This window comes from Hydractinia symbiolongicarpus, chromosome 10 (assembly GCF_029227915.1).
Source record: "Hydractinia symbiolongicarpus strain clone_291-10 chromosome 10, HSymV2.1, whole genome shotgun sequence".
NCBI lineage: Eukaryota > Metazoa > Cnidaria > Hydrozoa > Anthoathecata > Hydractiniidae > Hydractinia > Hydractinia symbiolongicarpus.
In genome coordinates this window covers 20,812,965-20,838,418 of record NC_079884.1, presented here as the reverse complement: position 1 = coordinate 20,838,418, position 25,454 = coordinate 20,812,965, and the positions used below count along the sequence as shown (strand labels likewise).

The following is a 25,454-nucleotide window of genomic DNA, read 5'->3' as shown; positions in this document are numbered from 1 at the left end:
CGACCGTCGTTTCAACTGTTCGTGACGAAGTGGCCGTTAGGCAAAGAGGGTTTTCACGCAGTAAATGGAGAGAGGAGGTTTAATATAATCCAGGTATTTTTTCATTGGGCCCAACAACCTTGTTTGCAGGGCATTTTGCTTGGCTTTAAGAGACCCTGGGGACAAGGATGATCAGGCCTCACATAACGCACTTAATTAAAAATGACATTTCTGCTACCTAAAAATTTATTATTATATAAAAAGAAGAATAAAAATAAAAATAATATAATTGTAACATAATTTATTCTTCACCTAAGAGATAAAAGAGAAATAAACCTGGGGACAAAGCTGATTTCCCGTACGGTTTCGTGTGTATGTAACAAGAAAACGAAAGTGTATGGAAGTGGGAAGGTGCAGATTTGTTTCGTGTTTGCTGTCTTTAAAATGTTTTTTACCTCGCATATTTTAAACAAAAGGGTCGTAAATGAATAGTTCGTGGTACGTACCTTGTAATAGTAAAGACGCCATGATAGAGGATTACGAAATTGCAGTGCCACTTAATGTAAAAAATGACGAACCAGTTGATGCAAAATTATTTTGGCAAGGACCCAGAAAAGCTTGGCTTAAACTTTCAGGTAATTTTTTTGATTTCCTAATGACGTAATTGATTTTTATTTTCAATGTACTTTTGTTCTCTTAGGGATGACACCTACGGTTTTTGTAAAAAGGGACAATCAGGAGGTGTAGTACACTACTTGTTGGGATCTTTCCCCAACCAGGGGGGCTGTCTCTAGCTAGCTAGCTACCCTAATCATGTTAATTTACCTAATTAAGTGAGTCTACAATGTTCTAAAATGTCAAAACAAGAGACAGGACTTTATTTTATAGCTATGCATAAACAAACTAAAAGTCTTTAGATACTTCTTAGATACTTCTCTTTATCGCAACTAACCTGACATATAAACGCCGAAATGATTTGGAAATTTCCAAACCTGGACTTCTTGAGTCAACCACAGTGGAGATTGTCAGAATAATGTGCCTAACATCATAGTTTCAGTTTCCTGTACTTACAGGCATCCCTGATGGACCTAGAAGAATTCAATGAGGATTTTTTACCTATTTTCTTGACAAACTATTTTGCAAACACAATAAAAAATCTTTCTAAAGACTTCAATGTTGACCTACTCAAGTTAGATAGCCACCCCCAATCATCCACCTTTCTTAATCTTCTTGAATCTGCTAACCTTATGCCCAAAATACTTCTTCCGACCAGAATAACATCCAGATCCAGAACTATCATTGACACTATTTTCACAAATCACGCTGATACTGCAATGGTCTCTGGAAATCTAACATGCTGAATATCAGATCATCTTCCACAATTCCTCATTGCTCCAAAGGTATCGTGTTTTGTCCCCTGAGATCACAATACCTTTATACGCAATATGAGAAAATTTAACAAAGAGAGTTTCCTTGCTGATATCCAAAATATTAATTAGGACACAACTCTGAATAATAACCAGTCAGATATCAACCCTTCCTTGGACAACCAAATTGTCTGTCTAACTAGGTATATATAGCAAAAAATTACATTTAAAAAACTATTTTGAAAACAACATTAATAACTCACGTAGGATCTGGCAAGGCACTAGAGAAATAATAAACCTCAATAAAAACTCCCACTTTGTTTCTAATTTAATTGCGTCAAGAAATGATAGCTTCTCTGACCTAAATGGAATAGCTAACTGCTTTAATAATTTCTTCTCTAAAATAGGCAATGAAGTTCAAAACAGTGTCTATTCTAATAATGTGGACTTTTCCAGCTAATTAAAAAATCCCTCAAACAATAGCTTTTTTGCACAACCGACAACCCCCTAAGAAGTTGAAGATCTGATATCATCTTTCCAAAAAAATAAATCTACTGGCCCTAATAGTATCCCTAGTAATATCATTTACCTAGTCTCTAACGAAATCTCCTATCCTATTTCTAGTGTTATAAACCTATCCTTTACTGAAAAAAGCAAAAGTTATACCTGTACATAAAAAAAGGTTCCAGGCTTAATGTAGATAATTATCGACCAATTTCATTGCTTTCAAACATTAATAAAATTTTTGAACAACTAATATACAAACGCATATACAACTTTTATCTCAACAAAGAAGTTTATTTGAGAGGCAATTTGGCTTTAGAGAAAATCACTCGACTTTTCATGCTCTTACCAGCATAACTGAACGTATTCGAGAATCTCTTGACAACAAAAAACATGTCTGTAGAGTTTTTATTGATCTTAAAAGAGCCTTTGACACTGGTGACCACAACATCTTACTTAAAAAACTTGAAAATTATGGCATAAGAGGTATATCAAATAACTGGTTAACTGTTAAAAATAACTGGTTCAGATCCTATCTGACTGATAGAAAACAGTTTGTTTCAATTAATGGTTATGACTCAGACGTTTTAGACATCAGCATAGGTGTCCCTCACGGTTCAGTCCCTTGCTTTTTTTAATCTATATTAATGACCTACACATTGCCATAAAAAACTCTATTGTGCACCATTTCGCTGATGACACTAATCTTCTCCACATTAACCACTCCATAAAACATCTTAATATACTCTTGAATCAAGACCTTCGTTCACTATGTAACTGGCTAAAAGCTAATAAAATTATCCTAAATGTTACTAAAACTGAAGTCCTATATTTCAGACATCCAAATAAAGCTCAATGTCATACTATGAAGCTTAAACTTGACGGTAAAAAGTTATACCTTTCTCAAAGCGTTAAGTATCTATAGGAGTATTTTTAGATGAATTTCTATCCTTCAAGCCCCACACTATCCAACTCATCAAAAAACGCAGAAGAGCATGATCTCAAAAATTAGGCACTTTTTGCCATTAAGTATATTACGCACAGTATATTTTAGCATATTTGAGTCTCACTTGACATACTGCTGCAGTGTCTGGGGTCAGAAGGGTAACTCTCTTGTTGATAAAATTATCTCCTTACAAAACTCGGCCATGCGTTTACTTACCTTCTCAAATTCAGATCTCCAAGTAACCCCCTTTACGGTCAATTAAGTATCCCAAATTCAGATCACATATTTAACTACAAAATGCTCTTTTTGTAAACTCTGTTTTGTCTGGTACTGTACCTCAACCTCTGATTGGTTTCTTTACATTGAGAAGAGATGCTCATGGTCATGCCACCCAAAAATCCTTTGTCTGACTCGCAAGAATGTCAGGACTACTAAATACGGTACTTGTTCAATAAGAAATCAATGAATAAGTGTATGGAACAATCTTGTTAACCCTGGCATAATTAATTTAAATTGGCCCATAAAAAAATCCTGCCTATCCAAGGCTATTAAATTTCACCTTAGTAATCTCTAATTGCCCAACACATGCTGTTTCGTCCGTATAAAATGTAGTATCTTGTTCTACTCTTATAGTTATATTTTCAATACATTCTTTTAGATTTAGATATATTTATAAATATATATAGATAGAGATATTTACATATTTAGATAAATATATCATATTTTTATTGTAAACTATGACAATGTACATAGTTTTTGTCTTTTTTTTTCTTTTGTTATTTTGTTGTTATTTTTTTTTATGTTATTTTTTTCTATTTTTTTTTTGTTTTATTTTATTTCTGGGAGAGTGTGGTAGCTTAGTTCATTGAACCTTCTAACACATTGCCAATTTTTCTTTGTTGATAATAAATCTTCCATTCAAGGCCATCGCCAGATTATTAGTACTATATGACGGTCATCGCCAGATTAGTTGTACTATATGACGGTCCTTATCTCTAGCTTTTCCTAAGTTGATATAAAATCAACTTGTATTTTACTTTATTTTATCACTTGAGATAGAAAAGATATATCATTTCATTTATTTAGCTAGTTCTGGCTTAGCCATCTAGAAATAGCTCCAGCTAGCTATGCTAAAAATTTGAATATATATTTTGAATCAGATACTACATTTGGGAATAACCGTGAATTAGGCAATGATAGTACAATTAGTCTACAAACACGTGTGTAGATAGATAGATAGATAGATGTGCATATATTACATGGCTGGCCTCACAAATATTGAGGTATATACCCTGTTTATTTTTTTCCAGGAGGGGCCATGGCTTAGATGGGGAGTCCTAGAGTATTTAATTCTCATTTTGAGGTACGTAGACCCAATTAGAGTCCCTGCTTTACTAGGCAAGTGAATGTTACCATAGCCCCGGGTTAACCCAAGCTATGTGAGGGAAATTGGGGAGATGGCACACTCTGTGGGCCGTTGGATGTTGCCGGGAGTTATAGTGATATTGTTCACGCTAATGCTTATAGTGATATTGTTCACGCTAATGCTTCATGCTCTGTTTTGTTATATCGAGTCTCCACAAGTGTCAATGATCTTGATCCATAAGGGATTGGATTTAACTGTGCAGTCTATCTGATTGTTTCTGCGTAAGTATTGTTTCTTATCTGGTTGGGCTTACATCAACGATAAGTTTGGTTTCAGCATTTGGGTTGTAAAAACAGATGATTTGAGGAATGATTATACATGTGTTGAGTTTCGAGAATGATACTTCTTGTTTTGGTCATCAGTGGCTCAGACTTCTTTGGTGAGACGTCTAAATGGAAAACGGCAAGCCAACAATAATTAAGGACAGCCAAACCAGCAACATGCTTAAAAACATAAATCATCATTGTAGTGTCCACCATTATTACAATATTACTTCGCATTCTTCATAAATTATATTTATTATTAAAAAATTAATACAAAAAATTTTTCGACAGAATGTTTTAAGATAAAAAAGTTGACATCACCAAGCTGAAGAAAATAAAATAAAATAAAATAAAAAATTCTACCTATCTATTTACCTACCTTCATATTCTAATAAAAATATATTTTTTGTTTCTTATAAAAACCATGAATCTGGTTTTTAATGTCATTACGAGCTTCAAAAATTCAATCCAAAAACACTTTCACTATTTTGAAAATACATGTATAACATTACATCAGCTCACATTCAATCCACCTTATGGAGAGTAACTGTGGTCATACTGTGTTAAAAAATATGTAATTAGGTCACATATCTTTGCATCTAATAGGAGTCTTGAGCTAAGAATTTCAGGAATGTCCTGATCCAACGTTCTTTCTAAATGGGGGTTTGCATGTAACAGGAAGCATTTTATTTTTAAGAAGCACAGTGCTATATATGTTTGAATCATTTTGAATAAGCTTAAAGAATTGCATTTTACAAGTGTCTGTATATACATGTTAACTTTGGACAGCATAAATATATGACATTTATTTTTATTTTACTGTTTTACTTTATGCAAAGACCGTTTGGCTGAGATAAGTTACTGTAGTAAAAGAAAGATTTCGGTTAAGTGACAACATTCAGTTGTTATACCTGCTGCAAACAGCAAATAATGAAATCAAATATCACCTTGTGTGTATGCTGGGGTTTAGATATTTTAGCGTAACTAGCATTTTCCTTCTTGTTTATAGTACTCCAAGGCAAAGATTTCCCTCCCATGGATCCAACTGGTAAGGCAGATCCTTATTGTATTGTAAAATTTGGAGATGAGGAGCACTTTACATCAATTCAGTACAGAACAGTTGAGCCAGTTTGGAATCAAACATTTATTTTTGAAGTTGATAACATTCCTCAGACAGCCTTTTCTTTCCCTTTGTCAACTGTTAACAACAGTGGTGTTCTTCAGCTCTCACAAATTCCATTATGTGAGCTATTGTATTACATTTACATTGACGTCTGGGACAAAGATACACTTAATAGGTAAGGTTACAACACTTCTAATGTGTTTAGTTAAAGATTTTATTTTTAGTACAGTTATTTTTCAACTTTCCTAAGCTTTTCAAATATAAAAGATACACCATCTCTCATCAAGTATGTCTGAAATGTTTTAGTGCATGCCCTGTCATTAGCACTTGCAGATGAATGTAGACATGCTGTAATGAGCAATTCATTGCATATACTATTTGACTTGCATGTGTTTTTGTTGATATGTAGCTTCTTACAAATATGACTGTGTTTTACAGTAATATCCTAGCTCTATACAACTTCATTTATTTGATTTTGATTTTGCATTTGTATTGTGTAAAATTTAAAATCACGCTAACTGTGATTCGCTTGTGTGATACAGTCTGAATGTAATCCATGTGAAACTTGCATGAATGATTAGACAGTAATTAAGTTCATGGAAAGGAACAGAAACATTGTCATAACCTTTTTTTGGAAAAACAATTACCTCACTGATAAACAATAACACTATGTGATGGATTATTTAAAATCAATAAATTGTGAGATGAAATTTAGTAATTTGTTTTGTGAGACAGAGAGCTTTTGAAATTATTAATTGTAGTAATAAACATTAACGTTATTAGCAATAGAGAAGGCTTTTACCATAATTCGTTTGAGAACCGTCATAGCAGGATGATAGTAACCTAAAACGTTGTAGAAAGCTACTGCGTCATTATTATTATTATTATTATTCATGAATTTTTACCCAGGGTATGTACAAATCAGTATTTATGTATATACTGCTATTAATTTGTGTCCTGCGTTAAAGAAAAAAGAAAGAGAAAAAGGAAAAAGGAAAAAGAAAAGTTGAACTGAATAAAAAAAAAGAGAGAGAGAAAAAAGGATACTGTGAACTCCCAGCAGCACAGACAATTAGACAATTAGACTGGGCTATGATTACACAATTTGTTTAAAAACATAAAACTAGAATGTAGAAATGTAGCAATATTTTTTTAAAAGCTATCAAAAGCTTAAATTGTGATTCGTTTGAAAGAAATGTTGAAACAGGCTTTTAATATTGTCACAGAAATGGTTTCAAGATGTGAAAACATAGTTTTACAGTTCCATTAAAGAAACTAACCTTATATATACTTTCTAACAGCTGTTAAAAGTGAAAAAGGAATGCCTAAAATTAGTTTTATGCAGTAACTGTTAAAGTCAGATTGTTACCTGTAGATTAGTGAGATGACCTTTACCCTATGCAATTCAGTTCACTATGATGACACCTCCATTAACTAGGGTACTATAATAAAAAAAGTAAATCAAACATTAGGATTAACAGTAACTTTGTCAAGTTGTCACTTTCGCTTTTTGTAGGACAATTTGTTGTAGAATTCCTTTTAAATTTATTTTTAATTTATTTTTAAAAGTTAACAAAAGCTTTTGAATTGTTTCAATTTATGCATGGAGCTCCGTTATGTAAATACAAAATGATTGCCTCTCATACAACATAATATAGTACTTCACAAAAGTTTTTTTTCCCTTGAGTCATTAGAAATTAAAATAAATGTATTTATTTTAAGCTAATACATAAGGATCCACATCAAAAAACATGATGTTTCTTAACTGAGGCTGAGATTGTTAGTACTTTTAACTGCAGTGAACTTGTAAAATATTGAAAACATTTAAAAAGTAAAGTGATAGGGATTGTGCTAAAAAGAATTTAATGGGTAATAAATAGGTGTCTACTCCATAATTTTTTTTAAAAACCTGCCTTAAAATTAAGAAATATCCAGACCAGACCTAAAAAGTATGTTTCTTATTGAAAAAGAGATGTGTAGTTTTTCAATAAATTTAAACAACTGTACTTGTACTGTACAACTGTCACCAAAAATATATCTGATATTTCTTCGTGGGAGCATTGTGTTTGAAATGGGAAATATAAAATCGCATAAAACTAAGACAAACTGCTGCAGTCCTGCACACAAAGTGTTTACACTGTAGATTACATACAGACTTATTGTATATCACTCACATTAAAACAATTTTGTACGTATTTTGCACCAGCATGTGCACCTGGATCACACATGCCTTTGAAACGTCCAAAATGACATTTTTCTATATCTTCAACTTGTTTTAAACTCAAACACATTAGCAAGTTAAGGCTGCAATAAGGATATAATTTTAATGCAAACTTTATGGGCACCATAAGTAGACTTTATACAGATGCTTTTGACAATATCATATTTAAATACGAAAATGTTCTAAACTAAATTTGTTTCAGTTTCACCCAAAAAGCGTTTTAATTTTTAACAAAAATAAGATCATGTGATATTCTTTCAAAAATTTATATAACAGCTTCATAGTTTTAGACTTTATATTTTTGTTTTAGACTTTATATGTAATTTTTGAGTTACAATTTTTTTGGAAACTTAAAAAAATAAAGTTAGAGGCAGAAACTGTTTCATGTTTAAATGCTTGTTCCAGTCTATCTCCAAAATAAATAAAGTTCATTCTTACTAACATTACCAACATGGTTATAAACAAAATGTTGATGTTGTAAAATGTTGTATGTTTTAATTAACCAGTGCAGTATACTGCTACCTTTAGGGATGACTACATGGGCCGTGTTATTATACCTGTTTCTTCTATTGAAGTGGGAACTTCATGCAAGTGGTATCCAGTTGGACGGACTCCATCTTCCCCTGCTGCTACTGGTCGCATTGAATTAAGTATAACACTAAAGAGTCTTGATGATGCGGAGGTATTTTAAACTATTCTTTTTAATTCAATTCTGTTTTAAGAACTAATAATTTATTTAAGTTTAAGAAAAAAATTGGGAGCGATTTTCTAAGAATTTGTGATCGAGAGGATAAACTAAGCTGTTTGTTTACTAATTTATAAAATCAAAAGGAAAGACAAGCTCACAGGCAATCTGGTAATCAGGGAGAACAAATAAATTATCAGGAAATTTTAAAAATAAATTGGGAATTATCAAGGAATTTTTTCCTAAGCTTTGGCCAGGAATGTTGCTGCAATATATACAAAAAAAAACAAAGAGAATATTTTATGATATGCACTTTGAAAGTTAAGCCAAAATTTAGGATAGTCTGGTTTGTTTACAGAATAAGTAGTAACAACTTGCTTCAAATTCTAGCCCCTCCCAAGATGGTGCATTGATGATTTGTTAATAAAAGATGGAGAGAAATGTGCAAATTTTCAACTTCCAATCAAATCAGAGGATCAGGTAGTTCAATACCCAGGTACAAGTCTTAACTAGATGTTTTGTAATTGTGATGTAGCTAGAAGAAAAGCTCTGCAAATGTATTTGACACAATGACGTATGAATTGTAGAGTCACTTTTAAGTAGTGAAAGGTTTCTTTAAGGTATTTTTAACCATTTGTGATGCTCTCTAGGAAAATCAACCGCTTCTATTTTTAATTCGTATTTTTAAAACAATAGAATTCCGTATTTTCGAAAATACGAATTGCGTATTTAAAAATACGTGTATTTTTTAAAAATCTGTATTTCGTATTTTCAAAAAATACAAAAATACGCGTATTTCTAAAAATATGCATTTCTAAAAATAGTTGCTTTATTCTATTCTAAAATGACGAGAAAACATCCCTGCTAAGTCTCAATGTTGCCGTATTTCTTTCTAAGATGACGAGAAAAGGCCCCTGTGAAGCTCTAAAGTTGCCGTATTTCATTCTAAAATGACAAGTAAACGTCCCTGTGAAGCTCTAAAGTTGCCGTATTTCTTTCTAAAATGACGAGAAAACGTCCCTGCGAAGGTTCAAAGTTGCTGTATTTCTTTCTAAAATGACGAGAAAACGTCCTGCGAAGCTCTGAAGTTGCCGTATTTCATTCTAAAATGACGAGAAAACGTCTCTGCAGAGCTTTAAAGTTGCCGTATTTATTCTAAAATGACGAGAAAACATCCCTGTGAAATCATTAAGCCAATTAAAAAACTTTTAAAAACAAACTTGTAAAAGTGAGTAATTGTTCTACTCAATTTATTTAACCACTCACTTGATACACGTAACATTTCTAAAAATACGAAATTCTATTTTTAAAATAAGAATTTCGTATGTTCTATATTTAAAAATAGAATTTCATATTTTTTATTTTTAAAAAATATGAAATTCATCATTTTGTCATCATTTTTGGGGATGCATTTAACTAAGTTGGCATGTCATGATTCACAACATTTGAATCTCGTGTCCTGCCACAACAACATTTGTTATCAACTGTTATGCTGCATTGTTATGCTGCAGATGCAGCATAACAGTTGATAACAAATGTTGTGTCTTTGTTGAAATAGAAATTTTGTTGTAAGGTGGAACAACATAAGGTGACCCCACATCCATGGTGATTTATGCTCCATCAATGATTTTCTTTTATATGTGAAAAAATAAAAGTGTTTGATATGTTGCATTATTTAAGCAATCGGAGAATGTAGTGTAATGAATTTAGTCCTGAAAAGAAGAATTAAAGAAGCTGAAAATATATTCTCCAATACGAATGTTAACATCACTATTGGCAGAAAAGACATCTTGGAGCTGTAGTTGGCAACTTTCTGAAATTGCAAATATCCATCCACAATCTGCTTATTGCACACTTACAGCAAGTTATGTACATAAATTCACATATGTCATGAGAACTAATTGTAATCTAAAACAGTTTTTGAAACCTGTTAAGGATGTTATAAGGCTTAAATTAATACCAGCATTATGTATAAATGGAGATTGTAGCGGTTGCAAAAGAGAGTTAATATTACTTCCAAATTGGTGGTTTGGACATTCCAATATTAACTGACTTTGCAGACTTGTAGTTAGAAACTTCTAAGCTTTAAAAAAACATATATTCCAATATGTTTAAAAATATGCTGCACACACACCAAACCAGAATATCATAAGATTTTGATGAAAAATCTGAGATGGAGAATCAATTGAAATAAATGATATAGCATGTAGTACATGGTTATTTGAATTACCAATGAAAATCAGAACTTTTTCGCTTATCAAACATGCGATTTAATTATGTGATAGTTAGAACATGTCTTGTATGCCATCAATATGTGTGTTTTCAAAAAAGAATGCCATGAACATGCTTTACAATGCTAAGATGAGGGTTTTATCAGTCTGAAGCACAACGAGTTACATGATCGGCGGCAGAAATGTTGTCAAAAGTTTGTAAGGGAGTAGCTGTAAAACCAATCATATCGAATACACCCTTTCTCCCCCAGTTATGTCAGCAATAATATGAATACGCTGTTCCAATCAATGAAAAAAAAAGGAAAAGAAAGTTTTACAAAGCTATACTTGAAAATGAATACGACTTGTTTACATTGCTCATATTTTTTTGTACAATAGAGGGAGACATAAACACCATTGTGTAAAATTTCTGAACTGGTCTCTATAAATAGTCTATGTCAAAAGGAAGTTGTTTAATATCCGCATACAAATGTTGTAATAGGAATGTAATGATAGGTGGCACTAAGCCTTTTTAGTTAGTTTTTATAGTTGAGTTTAATATTAAAAGAATAGAATTGTCCTTTTAAGGTCAGTTCTAAAACAAGTTTGCCCTGGTGTAAGGAATTTAATGAATTAAATCCCATTTTATTGGCATCAATTGCAACGCTTTTATCAATTGTTATAATTCTTGTTTGCCTGCTACAGTTTATCGATGTGATTATAGATTATAGATAGATTTATTTAATTGTTAAACGTTGTATTCATTTGTTATTAGGCACTAGTGAGCATGTTGAACTGGTTATTGATGATGTGTTGGTTGAAGTCAGTGGCCATCGTGGTTTGGGAAGAATTTTTTTAACTGACTACAGATTAGTTATTCTATGCACAGATGCGAGCTCAACAAATCTGGCTAAAACATCAGTATGTCATATTTGCGATTTTTTGTTTTCCTTTTGTAATGTAATTCAATAAATCCTGTGAAAGCCTGCTAGGTACTTTTGTGATAGGGTTATACAATGGTTATACAATGCAGAAGTCAAACAAACAAAATTACAATAGAGAATACCAATTAATGATAAAGAAAAATTGCATCTTGATAGTTGACTATTTTGGCTTACGGGAATAAACCTTTTGACCTTGAATTGAGAGAGCCTGCTCATTATGCGTGATATACCTATGTTAAATAAAAACAGATGCTGTATGCTGCTATTGTTATTTGACAAAGCATAATTTTTGCAATTAATATATTCTTGCGCTTCATTTAAGCTTATACTATATAATTTTTCAAATTGTAATCATTGGTTATTCTTGAGAATGGGTGTTGACATATGAAACGCGTCGAAACAAATGTTGTTTTTATTCCTTAGTCTAGCTGTTGCTAAATCCAATAAGTTCAATTTCAAAAGACTTGTTAAAGCTGTACAATATAAACCTAACATCACTTTTCACTTTGAAATCTCTGTAGATAGAATACCTTATAGAAGTTTTGTAAAACTTTTTACAAACATTCTAAACTTTTGAATATATTTTTAAAAGAAATCCTACATTTTTGAAAGTAAGAAAGTTCATAGAACAATTTCTATCTTGTTAGCTTGCTCCTCCACCAAAGGGCCACAAGGTTTCTACGTTTTAAACGATCTTGAACAATTTTATAGGCTTAACACTCATTGATGTTACGTTTTTGTAGATCATTCCTCACAGTAATGCCAGGCCTTTTGTAATAGTAAAGACTATTTGTAATTAACTTGTTTTTATTTGTTTGTTTCAGGATTTATCAATGTGGGTTCCCTTGAATTTAATCACCAGTGTAGAGCGTGGTGATGAGCAAAAGGTGGTTTTTACAGTTTATATTTTTTCAGTATGTCAAATATTATATAGTCAGCAACACTCATAAATGCGTAACTCATAAAAGTTAGTTTAGATATACTGGAGTTTAGCTTATTACAAGTCTTGCTAATCAGATTATAAAGGATGGTGTTATTTTGAGTGACTGGCAGTTGAGTTTTTCAAGGGCAATGGCAATGCATTAGAAAGAGATAACTATAGAGGGTTAAAGTTGGTTGATTAAGTAGTAAAAGTTATGGAAAGAGGGATTGATAAGTTACATAGAGAAAGAATAAAGATGTAATTTGGTTTTGCTCCAGGGCATGGCGCTACAGATGCAATATTTTTACTCAGACAGCTTCAGAAAAAGTATGAAAGAATCTCTATTTTGCCTTTGTAGATTTAGAAAAAGCTTTTGATGGAGTGCCACATATAAGGTTATTTGGTGGGCTTTGAGAAAATTAGGTGTGGATGAGTGGCTAGATGGTAGTCTATGTGCAGCAATTCTAGACGTTGCGTCAGGATTAACGATTTACTTAGCAACCAATTTAATGTAATTGCTGGTGTACATTAGGGTTCTGTACTTAGTCCTTTGTTGTTTGTTTTAGTCTTAGAAGCCCTGTCTAGGAGTTCAGGACAGGTTGGCCATGAGAATTTTTGTATAAAAATGATTTGGTTCTCATAGCAAAGTCGATGAAAGAGTCACTTAAAAAGTTTAAAAAGTGAAATAAAAGACTAGAAAAGAAAGGGTTAACAGTGAATGATTAATAGCATTAAAGCCAACTGTGACGTTGTAGTTAGAAAGTGACCCTATGGAGTTTGCAGGAAAGGGTTTAGTAGTAACTCAATTTTTGTCAAACCTTTAAGCATTGAGTACATAAGAAGTGCAGTGGTATTGGAGAATGGTTAAGAGCTGACATTCAGTTTGTATGGGAGCATTGCAAATTACTTAGGTGATATGTTGGGAAGGGGTTGCTGGAAGAAGTGTTACTTGCAGTTTCTGCTTAGAAAAAAAACAAAGAGTTACACCCTAGCAGATGTTAAGATGTTAAGAGAATGATGATGTCTCATCAACCTTTTGTTTTTAGGTCATTAGAAAAACTGAATCTGGCAATGCCGGTGTTACTGATGTAAAAACACTTGTTTTAAAATGTGAAGACTTTCGAACGATACGATTTACATTTTTAAAATCCAAACCAAACGTCCATTCCTATTTAGAAACAAAGACACACACTTTAGATGAAGTGAGTGAAAGTAATTTCATTATTGTATGTGAGATGATGACTTGCAAGCTTTATTTTCAATATGATATAACAATGATATATTGCACTTATAAAAATTTAAACTTGAGATGAATAAATTGAAACTATATTTCAGAGTGGCTGGATTGCATTTCATTATATTCTTGCGTGCTGCAGATTTTGTGATGTCCTATTGGTTGTTTTTGTTGGTTAAAAAGCCTTTATTTTTTTTAAAAATATAAGAAGTTAAGCGGAATAAGGCCACAGTCACATGGTAGCACAGTCATTAATTAGAGTGTCTGAACTCTGATGCTTTTGTTAAGCTGTATTACCATTCTTTTATTTGTGAATCTATATAAAAAATACCTTAGCATCATTACAAGTCTGTCAAAATACAATCTTATAAAGCTTAAACACCACTATCTGTTGTTAGAAAACTAAAGAACTTGAAAATTATGTTGTATTAGAACATTTGTTTGGAATTGACCATGTGTTTTCACCTAAATTCAAATTCGTGATCGTTATGTGGGTTTTTATTTGTAGGTAAAGGAGCTTGAAGAAGATATTGAAGATTTATCACCTATACTAGACCGCACATTAAGTGTGGCATCAAAAGCCGATGTTACGTTGGGAAGAAAAATGGAAATGAAAAGACAAGATACTTCAATATTGGAAGCAGTAGCGGTGGATAACAAACCTAAAAGGTATCCTTTAATACTGAGGTTATTTTTTACCTCTTCCCATCAAAGTGCTGTGGTTTTGGAGTTTTATATTCTTCTCTTCTGACAGTTTTTGTTATATACAGTTCATATAAAAGCAACAGCCATTTTATGTTTTTTTAAAGTTGATTTGTTTGTATTATTGAGTTGTTCAGCTAATCTTAACAAACGTTAGTACCTAGAACTACTTAAATTAGGTGCTTTGTGTCATGTTTTGTTTACAGCAACTATATGTTGATTTGATTTTATAGTTCTATTATTTTTCATTCAGTGGTTGTGTATCAAGAATGTTTCACATATTTCATAAAAGACTTAAATTTATTGTTTGGAATGCAAACAGATTCCCTCCTGCCAAAGCATTTATGAGGTATGAAGCTTTATCTCCATAATTTTTGGGTTAGTTACGCTCGTGAACCTTAATAGGGATGAGCTCTCTGTTTAGAAGTTGTTTTTTTAAAAAACAATATTGTTCTGTAATATTCGCAGGTAGGTTAATGCATGCTATATACTAAAAATGAGCTAGGTCAGGCATGTTTTCATATATCCTTGTTATAAATTCTTTGTTTTTTAAATTTTAGCTTCATAGTGTTTCTCTAAAAAAAACTCTGAATATGTCAATGCTTCGTTAGCTTTCAATTGATATTGTCAGGAAAAATACGGGTGTATTTTTGCTGTTTTCGTTGTCTTTGTTTTCATTATTACTGAGTGTGACTCTTATTCTTCAGTTGCAGACCTGATTTCTATTTGAATGGTTGGGATGTTTATAATCCAGAATTGGAGTTTCAACGACAAGAGGTAGGAAATGCCAGTGCTTAAATTTGGAAGATATTGCATTGCTGGACTGTACATGTGGGTATTGGCTGTGTAATCCTTTCCTAATTTTAAGTTTTTAAACGTTTTATATTCTTTATTACCCAGATGTCATATTAGACATGTGGCAAATATACAACAAATTAATTGGCTTCACTTTAGATCACCAGGTCTTTTGCTAAACTGGTTAAAGTCCATGACCAACATTATGGTGGTAGCTAATGTAAACAAAAAGCAAATAATCTTAGTGTTAATTTTTTTTTTAAAGAACAAATTTCTTTGCTGACATTGAGCCAGCTGTAGAAGTGAAAATTCATTTGTCAGTGACTTCCTACCCAGGTCCTGAGAATGACGATTTCTCTGATAATTTTGATGTAGATGAATGACGGAATGTCTTAACAATTTGATGAAAAGTCGTGCTACACATATATAGGAGAAATTGTTTAGCAATTCTGTGTCTCGAATCCTATTTAATGACATAGCTTAAAAAGCCTACTCTGAAAATCGAGATTCATATTGACCATAATAGCGCAAGATTTTATTTGCATTAATATACCAAAAATATACTAGTCAAACATAAAGACGCCTATAATTGATTACATCTACATTTGTCATTAGCATTTTGAATAACTTACAGATAATAGTCTTCAAATATAATTTTTTTTTTTTCTGCTTGGAGTCCATTTGCTGAACATTGCCATACTAGTAACCGTGTTATTCGAGTAATAACTGGTTTGCACACAGTGTTGTGCATGCTTTGAGAAGTAGTTACAACTCTCCTCTATTAATTCATTTAGATCAGTGATTCATGGAAACTGTCGAAATTGAATGGAGATTACTCTATATCACATTCTTACCCAAAACATATGTATGTGCCATCATCTGTTAAGGTTTGTGCGGATTAATAATGTTTTTTTTAATTATAGTATACATTATATTAATTATTATATTAATTATCATACTATTAACCTAGTGCTAATTTTTGTACTAAGTGTACTCTTTATTGTCTTTACCAGTCTTTTTATAATTTGAAAAACGTTTTTTGATTTTCAGATAATCAAATTTAAAGTTTTTTGACATTTGAGTACTCTGCACAAATTATGATGTCATATTGGACCCACAAAAATATTTTCTATTGTTTTAATTTTTAACCTGTAAAATATTTAGATTTATACTTTACCAACATGAGGAGTTAAATGAAAAACCTGAAAAGTCTTCAAAATGACGCTAATCTTGGTTATACGACTAGTGAACATTTCCTTATCTTTTATTTTGTACCTTATTTATTTTCTTTACATTTTTTAGGATGCTGACATAGAAGGTTCTGCTATATTTCGATCTAAGGTACCAGGGGTTAATACAATGTTGGCTTGTCAACTTTTTATTAAATTTTAATAGAAATAAGTAACTGTGTCATTTATTTTTATCTACGAGGACTACGTTAGAAAATTTTGGAATGTAAAATTTTAAAGCTAGATTGAAATTCAGTTCAACTATAAAATAATCAGTTTAGTTCAGTTTCATGCTGCTGCGTTACTTTTAAGCTAAAAATATTTGCAGAAAGCTGTTATAACATTTATGAATTTTCAGCCACAGGAACAACACAGGACAATTTTTTCAGCCTATAGTAATAATTTCGATTTTATTGCAGTCATCACAAAAAGAAAAATATTTTGAAACTAAAAAACTTTTGTGCTTTCTTAAAAATAAAATTTAGAAAGCTTTAAAAAGTTCGATGTGTCCACGTGCAACCCTTATAATCGATATTCGACATCGGAAATCCTTACGTCAGATTGATATCTGTTCGGTTAAAATACGACGTCTGAAATTGCGGCCTCAAGACAATGTGTAACGACTTGTCCGTCTACGCGACATAGCAGCGACTCAGACAACAGTATGACGTTATGTGCCTGCTGGTAATATACAAATCAATTCCATTTAGCAACAAAAAGCTACGCTAACATTGCTAGGCGTTACTAACTAACTTTGGTACTATATTGGCGAAAAAATTTATTTTCCAAATTTCTTTTGTTTAAAATTAAATTTTTATTCGATTACTGACCAAATCAAATACAGACATAGCACTAATTCACACGGGACTCTTTTGCCTCTTATTGCTTATTGTTGTATTCTAGGGTCGCATTCCTTCGCTTACGTGGTTTCATAAGAGTAAAAAAACATTTATTATGAGATGTTCTCAACCAAAAATCGGAACAATGGGAAAGGTATGATGTTATATAGTGATATATTAGACTGATTTTACTGTTATTTTATTTTCATATGACAGCTTCTACTGGATTTGTAAAATGGGTTATTCACGTAAACGCATATTTAAATTGTTTTTTAAATTCTTTTCAGTTTTCAGTTGAGGATGAAAACTTTGTGCAAGCAGCCAGACATATCAGTCCAACAAAAAGACTGGTTATATTCGATGCTCGATCGATGCTTGCAGCAGGAGGAAATCGGTTAAAGGTTTGTAATGATTTTGCATGTTTCAAGGAAGATTCCGAAAAAAATTCAACTTTTGCTTTTGTTTTTCTGTTAACCTAAAACTAATTCTTCCCATTTTATTTCAAGTAATTGACAGCTCTATCCTACATGGAGACATCATCTGTATGGCCCAGTAAGTTGAACCAAAAATAAAAGGGTTTAATGAAGAAGTTAACGCAAGAAAAATACTTAAATTGCACACAAAAACTGATAAATTACTAGGATAGTATTCTTACTTAAGTCACTCACAATTCTTTTGAATTTTTTCATTGTTTGTTGTTCTACTTTTATTTTACAAATTTTCTACATAGGCCATTGGTGATTTTTTAGGGTAAAGGAACGGAAGATATTGTTAACCGTTATCATGGCATGAAACTTCTTTTTTTGGACATTGCTAATATTCATGCTATGAGAGATAGTATTGATAAATTGCAGACCGTATGTGAGTCTGTACAAGAAAATAAATGGCTGTCGCAGTTGGAATCGACACAATGGCTGTCCCACATTAGATCAGTGCTAAAGGTAAAATTGTGGATTGAAACCCCTCCCTTTAAAAAAATTAACAGAAACACTCCTCCCCCTTGTTTATAACAATATTTTTTCATAGGGTGCCGCTTTGCTTGCACATTACGTGACTGAGAAAAATACTTCTGTTCTTGTTCATTGTTCTGATGGATGGGATCGAACACCACAACTCACTGCATTGGCCCAGATATTGTTGGATCCTTATTATCGAACCTTTGATGGGTTTAAGGTATAGATTTATAGTAGCGGTGTTTCTGTGTCATTATTTTACTGAAAGAAGATTCGAAAAATAACGTCTTTACTAACAGCACCATCGGGTTCATTAGTCTTCCCTTGTTATGTTTTTGCTAGGTTTTGGTGATGAAAGATTGGATATCATTTGGTCATCGATTTAGCGATCGTTTGGGCGACCCTTTAGCACCTTCACAAAGATCGCCAGTTTTTCTCCAGTTTCTTGACTGCGTCTGTCAGGTAATATAAAGTTTTGCACTAATTTTATCATAAACAGTTTGTTTCATAAAAAAAAACGAATATTTATCTTGATGACCCGTCATTGAAACCAATGATTTGCTGGTTTTACTTTTACTACTACTACTACTACTACTACTAGCTTACGTTAATTAAAAAGTCTATAAACCTTAACGCACGTTAAAGCGGTTGCATTCATGGCGCCACCTTTTCATAAAAAGCTGAACATTCGATGTCAATTTTCATTTTTACATTTTAGATATTGATTCAATTTCCAAGTTGTTTTGAATTTACCCAGGGGTATCTTGTTCGAATTGCAGAGCACTTGAACTCTGGATGGTTCGGCAATTTTTTGTGTAACACGTTAAAAGAAAGAGAACAAGAGAATATTGTCAGAACAACTGTTTCAATATGGGCTCACTTGGACGCAATGCAAGAAGAATTTAGAAATCCTCAGTTCAAACCAACCGATGAAGTAAGATTTGCAATTTTTTTCGCCTTATTTTTACGCCTTTTGTATAAAAATATAGAAAGTGCTTTTGCAAAAGGAGTCTTCACGCACTCCCATTGAAAGTCTGAGAAGTGCGCACGAAAACCTGCTGAAAGATTCTGACGGAAAACCCGCTGAAGGGCTAGGAGTGCACTCAAAAAAAAATGGAAAAATGTAATACGCACGACATGTAGTATTGGTGGTCTTCAAATATTTTGGAATTACTCTCTGTTGATCTTTAGCAGAATTATGGAATTCTTAATGAATCTGGAATTTTGGAAATTTTTTTGTCGTAGAATACAAAACAACAGAAGTTTGTTTTTATGCATATACACTCTATATATATATTGTCATTAATTTTAAAATGTTTAAGCAACAAATTATAAAAAACTACATAAAAAATGATGGCCACACGTCGTAGTCTCCTATGGATTCGAAAATTTACACCCAGAATATTGATATCCAGCAAAAATCTCCAAACATTCTTATGCAATGTACAATTGCTTTCTTTCAAAGTATTTCTATTATAATATCCTTTTTTTAATAAATATCAGGCTTTATTGTCAGTAACTCTTCAATTACATAATATTTTGTTAAAATCTCTAAAGATATGGAATTATTCTTATACGTTGTTTAGTGTTCTCTTCTTTCCCAACCCTCATAATTAGTCTTAAAAGCCGTTAAAATTGTAACAGTTGTGACCACCTTGTTATCTTAAAACTTTTCTTGGACTTTATATTTGCTTGTGGTGAAGTGAAATCTTAAATTGAAGGTAATTATGTATATTTTCAAATGGGACCTAAACAGTGCGTCCGCTCTAGCAAAATTTCCGATATTAAGAGTTTTTTCATGAGGACCCAACCTCCGATCTAAAAAGAATAAAATAAAGAAGAAGAAAGACTAGGAATAAGATCGCAAAGAGCTATGTAAATAAAATAGAAAAAATTTACTGTAAATGTCATGCCCATATTTTTTTTGTTTTACTTCTTAGACTTTGATGCCCATTTGTAGTCTACGACGTTTATATTTCTGGAATGAATATTATTTACGCTTTGACGACGTTGCATTTTCTGGTGTCGAAGCTTTAGAAGATTTTGAAGACACTAAAGAGTTGGAGGTGAGATAAGTGTACTATGCTCCTTCTTTGAGTCAGTACTCTATCTTTTGTCTTGGAGAGCAAAAGCACGGTGTTTCTTCTTGAGGCAGTACACTATATTTGATCTCAGTTTTATTGGATTTTTTACCCGTTTGAAAAAGTTACATCACACCCCCTGCAAATGTAAAGTTGTAGTCAAAATATATTTGTCAACATCAGTTTCTTTGTTTGGTTATTCCCTTCTTTTTTCTCCTTCAATTTTTTTTATTTAAAAATTTTTCATGTACTGTATATGATTGATTAAACGCTCGGAAGCTCCAACAATAAGATAAAAGAATTTGCTTTGACATTCGTTTAACATTTCTAATGTGAATCTATAGTCCTCTCGGTGCTATTTTTTGCTTTTATCTTTAATTGTGAATGTTTTCACTTTCTTTTTTTAGGACTTGATGAGCCCGGCTAATACCGTTGTTTGGGTTCCGGACGAACGCGTGCGAGAGTGTCATGATTGCAAACAGAAGTTTACTGGTATTAGGAGAAGAGTATGTTTTTTTATTTTTGTACCAATTATGAACATTAGAAAGGGTGTGGCTGCCAAAATGCTTCGCTCTAAATAACTTCTTAATTACTTACCATTTCTTTTCTTTTTTCTTTTAGCATCACTGCAGGTACGTGTTCATATATTTATATATATTTCGTTATTTGTTTTTTAAGTTGATTCTATTCTTTTATTAAAACTGGGTAATCCAATTTTGATTCTAAGGCTACCTATGTGTCTTTACAAACTAACGGTTATAGTTAGTAAGGCAAATGACCGTCCCACCTTCGCATGCATCCATACATTGCGTTTTAAAAAATGGTTGTTTTTAATGTCTAATTACTCTCCGTGGATCAAACAAATGAGAGTTTCTTTCAACATTCAGATTTTGATCATGCATGTTTGTATAATATAAATTTGATGTTTAATAAAAATTTTGATTTTCTTATTTATTATCATCAAAAGATGATAATAAATAAGGAAAAATTACCTATATCAGCCTCGCGGACAAAATGATAATTTTTTCCACCACACTCTAAAAGAAGTATCAAATTTAAGTTTAATTTAAGAGAAATAAAACTAAAGATGAAATGTACAGTCTCGAACTAAATTACCTTCAACAATCTTTGGAAATGTTCTAAATACGAAAAAAAAACAAAAAACTATTCTTCTTGAAGTATTTATCTGAACTTTACACTTATCCTTTGAGAGCGTGTGCAGTTTTTAAATAGCCCAGTGATTTTTTATATTTCAGGACAGCTAAATAACTAAATGTGGCATAACTTAATATGACAAACCTTGGAAGAAAAAAATGCAAATTATTTCCAAATCTAATTAGATTTATTTTTCATTACAGAGCATGTGGTCAAGTGTTTTGTGGTGGCTGTACCCGACATCGAGCAAGATTACCTTACCTAGGATACAACTCTCCTGAAAGAGTATGTGACGTATGTTGGGTCATCGTGTCTAAAGTAGGATCTGATGAAGAGGTAGTGATGCATCGTTTCTTATTTCTGTCGGTTGCCCTAGGTTATTTACCTGTTTGTGCGCTAAAACCAAATTTCTGTGAGGTGGAAGAGAGGACGCAGAATGCGAACCGTAAATGTTTACACCACAAGCTACAGTGTGTACCACATGTCCAATTGTGCACTTTTATATCAGTGCTGTACCTGTAAGGAATCTGAAGTTGCGACTGATGACAAAGTTATGTGATATGACTTCAAAAAGTTGTTTAACAAAATATTTCAAGCTTTTCTACAAGCACATACTGCCCCTTATAAAGGCGGTCAGGAAAGCTTATTGACCTTAACTAGCTCCCTCTCGGAAATTCTTTTTTAATAGACCTAATTCCATATCCATCTTTTTTTCTATCAATTATAAGCACCAAAATACCAAATAAAACGAACCCAAATTAGTTTCAGAAAATTTTTAGTTTGCAGCAAAGTAGGTCTATCTTTATTAGTTGCAAAATTAGTTTATCTACATTCCAATATTTGATAGTAGCATGTATATGCTCGATACTGTGCCATTTTAATGGTTTGTTTATTATTCTTAGTGTTAAATCAGCTAGGTGTACTAGCTATCTTTGAATATGATGATATGAGTAGCTAGTTGGCTGGCTGACTTATTCCAAGAAAACCTGACATTTAAAGCGGTTTATGAAAGTTGTTAATGTTTCGCTGACATATATGCTGTGTCTCCAATTATTGAGGCTACCTTTTTTTTCAAATAGCATAATTTAAAAAACATTAACTAAGCTTTCAGACCTGAAAGTGCTTTTAAAATAACAGTTGACCCATTGTAAGGGTCCTTGTTTTCAAGTGAGATAACAAGAGTAGTTTTATCAGTATTTAAACTCACATTTCACACATAAGAATTAGTACTAAAATGTGGGGGCTCTTCCAAGCGATTCACTTCTTTTCCTTGGATGTTCTTGCTTATTTTTATCACGTTTTAGGCCTTTGTCCTATGTCGAATTTTGTAAAAAAAAAAATTTTTAATTCCACAATATGGAATTAATTCTGAAATTTTGTATTGCGAGATTGATCGTAGTATTTTTTGGGCAAATGAAATTTTCCAATGATTTTGCTTGGTCTACGAGAGGTTAACTTTACAAAGCATTTTTGCTTTCTTCTTGATAAAAGGCACAGAATGGTTATTTAAACGGTTCCGACAAAAGAAATTTCGCAACTGTAAAATTTTGTCTACAAAATCTTGTCTGTCAAACTTTAACTTTGATTAGAGAAAACAATGCGAACATTTTTTCTTCACAAATCGACGCTATGAAATAACTCCATGAAGATTTATTTCTGTGAATAAATTATTTTAACAATTCTGCAAGAACATATTTTAAGGGAGAAAACAAAATATATACATATGAATCTAGTTTGTAAGAACATTGCGGGAGCACGTTCACAGCTAAAATTTCGACCTTCTTAATATATATATAATATAATATATATAATATAAGTTTTACTTAAATTTAAAAAACCCCGCAAAAAATAGAAAACTCCTGTATTTTTTTAAGGGCTGGCCACTAGCAGGCTAGTTTTATTTTTATTTTTTGAAATGATCAGAGTAATATGAAGTACCACCGAGTGTTTTAAATGCACATTTAATTTTAGTTCTAAATTTACTGGCAAGCAGTAAAATGAAATTTATTCTCATCATTCTACAAACGTGGTCAGGCTTAACCTTAGCTAATACATACGATATTTTTTATCACACCAGCACTACCAATTCCCCTATATGACTGTGTTAACTACGATTTTCTCAAACTGCCATTAAAAGCTGTTAAACGTCAACAATCCTCAAACTTGGATAAACAACTACCATCCCAAAAGTTGCTCATAACTGTTTCGTTTTCATATTATTCTGCATTTTTGCATGCATATTTCGCGACAACGGATATGAAAATAGGTCTACTCTCTAACACCTTATATTGCAGAGTGAAGTTTGGATATAAACCCTCTTACAGGTCGAACAATTATAAGAAGGGAAAATACCAGCAATTTCTAAAATTTGTTCAGGATAATTTATTTCCAGAATGTTTAAAACATTATATTGAAAAGGGAAAAAAAAACTTACGGAACTAGTTAACATTTTTTTAGTTTTCGCGAAAACGTTATTTCGAAGCTTTTTCCGGGGTGTATTAACTTTCGTGAATGAGGAGAAAGGAAAATTTTTCTTTATGTAGTTTATTTGCATTTATCCTTTAGTTTTAGAACAATTTTTATTAAATTTTAGGATGAATATGAGATCATAACTGAAGAGCCCTCCACTATTGGTTGTTTCTGAAAAAAGAATATACGTATCAAGACAAACATTTCACAGATGAAGGCTACTCAATCTCCTTTGACAAGAGGCCAATTCTTAGCGGGAAATACATGTTCAGGTTTACAGTGACTGTAATTTTGGACGAAAGATATAAAAAGACGTATATTTATTAGCAGTTATAAAAAGGTTTTTAGACAAATTGTAGTTCTTATTTTCAAGTGCTCGTTTCATAAGTTTAGTAGTTTTGTATAAAATTGGATCTGCAAGTTTGATTAATAAAGGTCTTGCTATTCAAACGAAACGTTTTTACTGCTTTGTGTCGGATAATTCGTAAGCTTACCCCACTTGTTGGCAAAAGTTGGTCTTACAAGTTTTGGCCTATTCTGTTTTGTTTTTTGAAAAAATTATTTTTTTATTACGTATTTGAATTTTTACATGCTGCAATTTGTAAATAGCATAGCGATAAATATTTCACAATTGTTAAGATTTTTTTTTTTCTCTCCCGTAACGCGACGGAAGGTAATTCGCTCAATTTTCAGTCTCGTTCTTTTGTCCCTATTCTGTGGCCAAATGGTACTACATTGGCATTTTCACTGGTATTTATTTTCGCGAATTTCAGTTTGTTTTGCGAAATTCACTTGAGCATTGATTCGTGGAAGTTAATGTTTCGCGTAAAAATTACGGTCAAGAAGGGTCTATTTTAAAGTTCAATCCTCAAGATTTTTAAGGTTAACTTATGCTTATTTTTGAAGTAAGTGCTTGCAAAATTTCTTAAATTACGATTTGCAAAAAATACATGCTCGTAAAAATTTTTATAACTTACTCGCGAAATTCAAAATTTGGGTGAATCTTCCCATTCTCAAGTTTGTCCACTCACGACGGCTTATAAATTGTTTAGCGAAACAACTAGGGTCTATTCTGACTAAAAAATATCTCTGACTTTTTTTAAATTTTGGTGGTTGTTTTGAAAAATTGCTGAAAAACTAAGAGATGGCAGCAGAAATAGACAAAGTTTGAAAAACATGCCACGAAAAAATTAAAATAATAAAAAATTTGCCCGAACTTTTATTTGAAGCAAAATCAAAACCACGAGTTTTGCGAGAACTATAGGCATAGGTGTTGATTATTATATGTTCAAGGTCTTATATTAACATGTACAGTTAAAATCCATTGTCATCTACAAAAAAACATGATTTTGAACCGATTTCAAAAATAACCAAGTGACAAAATCTCAAAATCTTACATGTCTAAAG

The 25,454-nt window shown here is 32.1% G+C and overlaps 1 protein-coding gene across 1 annotated transcript; it reads left to right on the top strand.

Annotated features, from left to right (window-relative positions):
* Positions 1–337: 337 nt before the first annotated feature.
* LOC130662278 (uncharacterized) lies at positions 338–25,436 on the top strand. Its single transcript, XM_057461100.1, has 23 exons — positions 338–614; positions 5,495–5,783; positions 8,358–8,511; positions 8,905–9,010; positions 11,500–11,645; positions 12,493–12,555; positions 13,637–13,792; positions 14,333–14,493; positions 14,780–14,875; positions 15,234–15,303; positions 16,116–16,208; positions 16,624–16,662; positions 17,454–17,543; positions 17,677–17,790; positions 18,139–18,330; positions 18,416–18,562; positions 18,685–18,804; positions 19,061–19,276; positions 20,283–20,408; positions 20,831–20,929; positions 21,045–21,055; positions 21,782–21,914; positions 24,172–25,436. The coding sequence occupies exons 1-23, from the start codon at positions 464–466 to the stop codon at positions 24,220–24,222; spliced, it is 2,823 nt and encodes a 940-aa protein (XP_057317083.1). The 5' UTR covers positions 338–463; the 3' UTR covers positions 24,223–25,436.
* Positions 25,437–25,454: the final 18 nt, after the last annotated feature.

Excerpts from the sequence above, each read along its gene's own strand:
- LOC130662278 (XM_057461100.1), top strand. The coding sequence starts at position 464 with ATGAATAGTTCGTGGTACGTACCTTGTAATAGTAAAGACGCCATGATA. Across the intron at positions 15,304-16,115 it reads TGGAGTTTCAACGACAAGAG|ATCAGTGATTCATGGAAACT; the intron begins GTAGGAAATGCC and ends TAATTCATTTAG. Across the intron at positions 16,663-17,453 it reads CTGCTATATTTCGATCTAAG|GGTCGCATTCCTTCGCTTAC; the intron begins GTACCAGGGGTT and ends GTTGTATTCTAG.